Source organism: Aptenodytes forsteri, unplaced genomic scaffold (assembly GCF_000699145.1).
Source record: "Aptenodytes forsteri isolate BGI_AS27 unplaced genomic scaffold, ASM69914v1 Scaffold309, whole genome shotgun sequence".
Lineage (NCBI taxonomy): Eukaryota > Metazoa > Chordata > Aves > Sphenisciformes > Spheniscidae > Aptenodytes > Aptenodytes forsteri.
In genome coordinates this window covers 5,406,929-5,414,843 of record NW_008795857.1, presented here as the reverse complement: position 1 = coordinate 5,414,843, position 7,915 = coordinate 5,406,929, and the positions used below count along the sequence as shown (strand labels likewise).

Genomic DNA, 7,915 nt, shown 5'->3' with positions numbered 1-7,915 from the left:
CCCCCTCCCAGCTTCTTGTGCACCTCCAGCCTTCTCAGTTGGTAGAGCATGGAAAACTAAAAAGTCCTTGGCTAGTGTAAACATTACCTAGCAACAACTAAAACATCGGTGGGTTATCAACATTGTTCTCATCCTAAATACAAAACACAGCACTGTACCAGCTACTAGGAAGGAAATAAACTCTACCCCTGCCGAAACCAGGACATATGTGTATCTTTTTTCCACAGCAAGACATCAGTATAGGCAGTTCCCAAATCAAAAATTATGTCAATATCACTACCCAGAGGATGATATTTTTGAAAAGCTGAAGATAGATACACATACTTCAAATCCTGAATCAAGTCATTTAATTTATCTTGTTCCACTTGCCCGGTAGTACCTAAGGCAAACGGATCATGTATCAGTGAATTAAATAGTCAATGAGTTTGTCAATTAAAATTTCATTACTTTTGGAAGAACTGTCTGGATGTACTTGCTAAGTCAATGAAATAGTGGTAAGCAAGGGGCATGAGATGTATTTATTGTCCACTGTCTAGGTGAGAATTGATAAGGGCTGTAGTTACTTCTTGTGCAGAAGATTCATATAGTCTGCAGATACCACTCTGGCTCCAGTTAATTCCTTATTTGAGAGCCTTTTGGACCTATCCTAACTGTGCATTGGATTCCAAAAATGTAAGCTTGCATACAAGCATATGAAAGTTTGTATGTGCAAATGCATGATGAGAGTATGAGGTTTTTATGTAATAAGGTTTTAATATGGAAAGACAGCATTTATATATATACGAAAGGTATTAGAGTATTAAGAGAGAGATTTGTAAATCAGTAACAGTTTTTGACAGTTGGGCCAAATGAACTTTTAATATAGTTCTTTTTTTAAACTATGTCTTTTGCATTTTTGTTACTTTTGGTTAGTCTAAGAGTTGTTTTCATAGAGTTTGGAGGTGAGCTTAGTTGAACCTTCCATCATAGACATAATAAAATGTAGTAACGTCTAGAAAGTCTGAAGCTTCCAAAAAAACAGCTTCTAAATGGAGTCCTGGAAGGTTTGTATGCACTGCTTTATAAAGCGCATATATGTAGACTAAGGGACAGGGCTGAGTCAGACATGTATTTCAAGATCAGACTTTTGAAGCAGGTGGAGTAAAGAAGCACAGTCCCACAACCTGAAGGAAATCAGGGAAACCTATTTTAGGGAAATGCTTTGGTAACAAATGTCATGCCTCTCTGGGAGTGCTGAAAGATTAGCCTAGGTGTATGCATTACATTCATACAATAAGATAGTCCTTTAACAACATAACGAACTTGCAGCCTGTGCACAAGTAGTTTCAGCTTTCAGGGAAGATGTTTATATTTGAAAAACTCACTACATATCCCCATTAAATTTTATAGGAATTTTGTCCATAGAACAGATTTAATTCAGTGTTCAGCTCACCCACAACTCACTTATCATAAACAAGTGATGGCATGTGTTTAACTGTCTGAACTTCAGCTATCTGATCACAGATGATTTTCACGCTTTCAGAATTTTCACTGGATTTGGGTTTCTCCTCTTTGTGTCTTAACGTTTGTAAAATTTTTTAGTGTTCACTGTCTTATTCTCTCAGACGAAACAATTCAGACCGTACAAATCGAATTAGAGTTTACTTAACTACAGAATTATAAGACTATTGTAAAAATGAGTGCATTGCAAGTTTTTCATGTTTTTTTCTATAGTAATTTAACTCCTGACTAGAAGACAAAAGTATAACCAGTAATACTTATAATATCCTTGCAGGTCATGAAAGAGAAAAGGGTTGTGTTTCTCAAGTGACTTAACCAAAATATTGCAGGCTTCTGAACCCTTATTCAAAATCATGTAAATCATCATTCTTGAAGCTTCTTGTTCAACCTTTTCACAGGCAATGGTATTCACCTCTTCACAAGACATGACATTGCAGGCCAAAAGGTCATCTGCTATTTGCTTGACAGTGATCATTCCCATTCTTTGAATGAGATGTACTCTGTTGCTTTCTATAAATTCCACTGAGAAGAGAGAATTCAATTTCTTAGGGTAAGTCTAGCTCATACAGTAGCTGACACATAAACTGTCCTTCAGTATTCAGTGCACACTTCTGTGATGCACTGAGTGGCTAATACCTCCAACAGGTACAAATAGTATTCAGGAAATGGTGAGATCTTAGTAGGAATGTAGAAAAGTTTATAAAAGTTTCTGTGAATGGATAGGAGGTTTCTGGTAAAAAAAGATGCAGTATGGAAAGTATTGGTATGGGTATGAAAGTCACATGATATATCTGAGATGTTGGCCAGCATCGCAGACACTTATTAAAAGTTTTGATGGAAATTGCTTTTGAAAATTATGTTATTGTATATTTCTGGACCTGCATTTGAAAATCTTGGCAAGTTCATGCAGGTCATGACAAATATAATTTGATTCTTCAAACAAAACCTGTATGAAGTACTTAAACATTATTACACTCATTTTAAGATTAAAAAAGTCAAACGAGTTACACTTAGTGCCCAAGCTCATAGGCAGTCCTGAACACATCCCAGGATGTAAAACGTCCCCAAACAGGCTTCTGTACTCTGTGGTTGGGATGGCTAAGAAACAGTGTTGGGACATGCAAGCACTCCTAACCAAAAGGAATATATATATATATGACATTTATCTGTGTGTAGCTTGGAGAAATGCACAGATTCTCAGCTCCCAAGCTAGCCAAGAAGTGCCTATATCTGGCCAAAATTGTTTTTGAATAGCCCGTTGAAGGTAGGTAACAGCATTGTGTAGGCAGTAAGGAGATAAAAGAAAGACGTGATAGGAATGAGGTGGGGCTCTGGCCTGATGTTGGTAAATTGGAGTCATTAGGGACAGCCCCATTTCAGTTGGGCAGCGCTGTTCTCTTTCCTTCCACAAAATCCAGGAGAGGTTTGAGATATAATAGTAATAACTAGGGTAGTCATGGGAATGTCTTTTGTGGGAAGATGTGTATGTGCCACAAGCATTTCTCCAGAAAGAGCTGCATTTTGAGAATTTTACATTTTTTGCAAATTTGCAATTCCATTGTGTGGAATTTTAAAATAAATGTTGGGGGCATTGATTTACCTGCACACGTCAAAATATAACTGGACTATCATTCTTCTAAGTTTTTTAGACCTTGAATATTACAGTACATAAGACTTTTTCAGGGATAATTTTATGAAACTTAAGCTTCTGTATAATTTTGGGTGAAAGGGAGAAGGTGGTCTTTACAAGTCTGATATTATCTGCAATATTTTGGAATAAACCATAGGCATGACTATAAGATAGCTAACATGAGAAATATCCAGTTCAGAAAAAAATTTTGTCAGAAAAAAAAATTAATTCAAAATGTTCTATCTGTAATATGTTGAAATAGAGATTTTTTATAAAAATTCTCTGTAATGGCTACCTTTAAAAAACGTTTTAGAGCAAGACTTTTTATAATGTGAATAAATACCCATATTATAGAACTAGAACATAAATATAGCAATTATAATGTATTGTTTTTTAAAAGACATTAGCAATTATAATGTATTGTTTTTTGAAAAGACATTTTCCTTGTGAAGTTATTTGATTTTTTAATTACTATTTACATCTAACATTAAATACAAAGAAACTGTAGTTTATAAACCTTACTTGTTCAGACTGAAAGTTTCAATGCTTGAACTGTGGAACAGTGAATCTAATATCCAGACTGAAAAACAAAACAAATCAAAAGATTGAATACTACAGGTATTACTGTCATTTTCCTAGACCAGAAAAAAATTACCTTTCGTGAAATGCTGATATGAAACTAGTCAGATATAACAATATACTCTCTAGGCGAATTGACTACAATTACTTTGATTTGATATCTTGTATATATATTTGATAACTTTAAAGCAAGTTTCAAACGAATAAGCAGGAAATATTGATTTAAGCAAGCGATTTTAATCTTCTGTGCTTTAATTCCTAAGAAACAGATCATTCTCATAGACCAGCATAATCGTCAAAATATAACCTTTAAAGTAAAATTGGTCATTATTTTTGACAACCAGAAAGATACAGTTCATTTTTGACATTGTTTCAGTTTATGTTTCACATTTTTTCATATTGTAATATATATATGCAGATTCTTATTTTTTACATTTTTATCATTAAGGATAGTGAATGAGGCATATGTTACTTATTTATTTGCTTTTACTTTGAATGATACCAAGATACATTTGGATGGAAATGGTAATTAAGGTAATAGTGTACAAAACCAACATTTAAATTCATGTATTCATTACATAAAAATAAATAAAGGTACCTTAAATAATATTACTTCCTTTTAATAGATACAACTGAGAAAATAAAGCACATTTGTGATAATATGTAGCAGGTCAAATTAAAGGTCCATCTAGGTCAGTATCCCATCTCCAGCAGTGCCTTCTGTAAGACATTCCACTTCTTTTCCATTTCCATTATATTCTTTTTGAGATGGAATGCTAGAGCAGACCATGGTATTAAGATACCATAGGGCTTTATGGATGGACACAGTGCCTCAATAATGTTCTCTCTTTCATTCTCCATTTTCTGACAATTCCTTCCATTTGCTTTTACTGAGCATTGAGCAGATATTTTCACAGAGCTATCAATTTTAACTCTCAGCTCTCATTTGTAAATGTTAATCACCATCCTCATGTAAGCAAAACCACGATTTTTAAGAGCAACTTAACAATATACTGAATGAAGAATCCTTAAAAATACTCAAATATCAAGTGTAGAAGCATGGTCTATTGCCATTAACCCTCTCTAAGCCAAAACTTAAATATCCTAAAGCTTCTAGAATCTACAATAGTCTCCAGTATTACCAGCTTTACTCTAGTAATAATCTCATAGTTTGTAGCACACAAAATAGCGTGTTAATAGTCAGTAGTAATTAATAATAATTGCTAGTAAACTAGATAACTACTTAGTCATAAGTTCTGGAAAACTATTCTGGCTTTACAGTGCTGAAAGACTAATTTGAACTTGCTCCTGTAAAAGTATCACCTTAAATATTACAACTGTTCTAATAGTTTTCCTAAGCAAAGGCACACAGGCTTTTCTTTTTTGTTTAAAGGAATAGTTAAAATAAATAGTTGCAAATTCCCCACTGCCAAAGGCATGTAAGGTTTCTTAAGAGAAAGAAAATTTATAGCGAAATGAAGTTAAAACATCTCTGAACTTTGTTCTTTACAAATATTCAAGAAGTAAGGTAGTGGTAAGAAAGAAAGCGTTTACCCACATCAGCGTGCTCTTACATTAAAAAGACTCAGTAAGCAGTAAAGTGTCGTAGTGCTTGTCAAAAACTGACTCAATATTATCTGTAGGTTCCTTCTCTGCAAGTTTCCTCCTTGTACAATTACTTAATATGTTGTTTGCTTAAAGAGTATGTTGTGCAATACCTTTCTGTTGCCAGACACATACTGAACTGTTTCTTGACGTAAAGCAAGTTCCAGTTCATAACTATTTGAAATTTTACGATACCACAGTTATCAAAAACCTAGCCGTCAGTCCAGAGTTAATGGTCAAGTTAGTAAGTATTTCTACTACCAGTAGAAATGAGTGTATCTATGATGCATTTACTTCATTCCCTCTTTAATGGTTTCATTGAAAGATAGTAAATTTAATTCATGAGTGAGATGTTCACTGCGGGACTCCGTGATATCTAGACTAAACCATGGAGCTTTGCTGTTCCAAGAAGCCAGGGCTCAGGGCTTTTCTCACTAATTAGAGCAGCACTGACTCAAGCAACTAGATAAAGCAAGGGAGGGCCAAAAAGGGTCTAACAACCCTAGATGCAAATGCAAAAGGCATTTCAAAGTGGACGATTTATACTATTAGCAGAAAAATTAGCCTAATCTGATATTACTCTGAGACATTATGAATAAAACTCCCCAGCAACTCTGCCTACTTTCCCTGTCACAGCAGTTGGCTCCAGACTTTCCCCATGAAATCGGAAGACGACTCTTAACATCAGTGATTCTGACTTCCTTTTGACACAGTAAATATTACAAAATGTTCCAGTAAATTCACACACTGCATGATTCTTGTACTTCTAAAATTAAAATTAAACAGGACCCCTTCCTAAGATTACCATTTGCAGATAGATTGTATTTGTGGCTGTCCGACAAGGCATTTGTATGGAGCACAGCTTTCTACAGCCTTTTAAAGTACTTCCTTTCCCTTTTTCCTTTCCCTGACAACTATACAGTAAGACAGAGCGCAAGCAAATTGTCCCACTGGTAGTAGGAGTGAAGCCAGCACTTGCAAACAGCTAAGATACACGGAAGGGTGGTTGTGTGCAAAGAGCTACAAGACAACCTAAACTTCAGCAGACCGACTGGAGCAATTTATGATTGCTCACATTTTTACATGTAGTCTGGGTCTTAATCAATGAAGGTCATTTCTAAAGTGCGCAGAAAGGGAAAATGCATAAAATGCTGAGAAATCTAGTAGCAGCATCTGGGTGAAACAGGTTACTCGACTGGTTTTGAACACTTTTTTTCAGAATCCCACCCTGAACTGAAACCCTGGACAAGGTCTGATCCGGGAAAAGCAGTGCTAGAGTGCCCTCCGCTGGCACCGTCCAGGCAGGGGCCAACGGGTTGCTCACTTGCAGTCTGAAGGGGAAGGGAAGGGGGCCGAAAGGAGGGGGAGGACAGCCAAAAGCTTAATATTTGAGCAAATGCTGAGAAAAATCCAGAGTACCTGGATCAGGTGTGTTTCTCGATCCTTCACTGCTCTTCACAGGGCATCAGGAGGAGCAACTCTTGAAAATCTACTCACTGTTCTTATTTTAGGTAAGCATGGGCAGAACGTCTTTCCTCTCTCTCCTTCTGTGTCTCTTCTATGTGAAATTCCATTGGATCTCAGCTGGTCAAAAAGTCCCTAGGAAAAGAAATATTTAAAACAAGTTTCCTTCTATTATCAAAATCATGTTCAGAAAGAAGATAGTGAATGATAATGAATGTCTTTATAAATAGTCTATTGAAAGCAGAGAAAAAGAATGACTTACTCGCCCGTGTTCATACAGAGATCATAGTCAGAATCATAGACAAAGAGAAAATATGGAAAATATTTCCGCATAGCAACCAAGATCTCTTCTTTGCTAGGCATGCTCAGCAGTGTCACGAAATTGTCTTCTGCTTCACATCAACCTACATGTATTTTAGTTGTACTTAGAAAATCATACGGCACGTGCATAGCATTGGGTCCAGTGCATGAAGCCATGAAACAAGGAGAGAACGAACTAGTCACCCGGCCTATCATGCAATCTCATTTGTCACTCCTCCTGTTTGGCACATTAATAAAATGTGCATTTGTGACTCACCTTATTGCATAATATTCTGTCATTAATTACCATTGTCCCAAGTTTCCTCCTCAAAGCTGATCCAGTGTGGGACTTCATCTCTTTCTATTTTGTCTCCCCCACCCTTTTACAGTGCCCTGAGAGCTGCTACTCATGTTTATCAAGAGGCACACTACTTTTGTCTCACACAACCCCAAGTCTTGTTCTAGCAGTGTATGTTGCTGGTCTTGTTGAGACAGGTACCGAACTCCTTAAAGGTTTTGAGACCCTACTTCAGTAGATTCAGAATTACAATGAAGCAAGTGAGAGGTTTGCCTTAAGTGCAAGCAATTCCTTGACACGGCATTCTTTGCTGTCATCCCTATATGTAGTTAAATAAAAAGAAAGAAAAAAAATTAAAAACAAGCAAACAAACCAACGAAAAAAACCCGAAGAAAGGAGACTAAAGGAGCCTAGGCTCTACAGAGGGATCTGGACAGGCTGGATCGATGGGCCAAGGCCAACTGTATGAGATTCAGCAAGGCCAAGTGCTGGGTCCTGCACTTCGGCCACAACAACCCCATGCAGCGCTGGCTTGGGGA

At 36.4% G+C, this 7,915-nt stretch overlaps 1 protein-coding gene across 1 annotated transcript in view; it reads right to left on the bottom strand.

Annotated features, from left to right (window-relative positions):
- Window positions 1-7,915, bottom strand: part of NLRC4 (NLR family CARD domain containing 4) — a 20,620-nt gene that overhangs the window by 9,435 nt on the left and 3,270 nt on the right. The window contains 2 exon segments of the mRNA XM_009283822.1: window positions 215-355; window positions 1,738-2,022. Coding sequence (XP_009282097.1) covers window positions 215-355; window positions 1,738-2,022 — 426 coding nt within the window.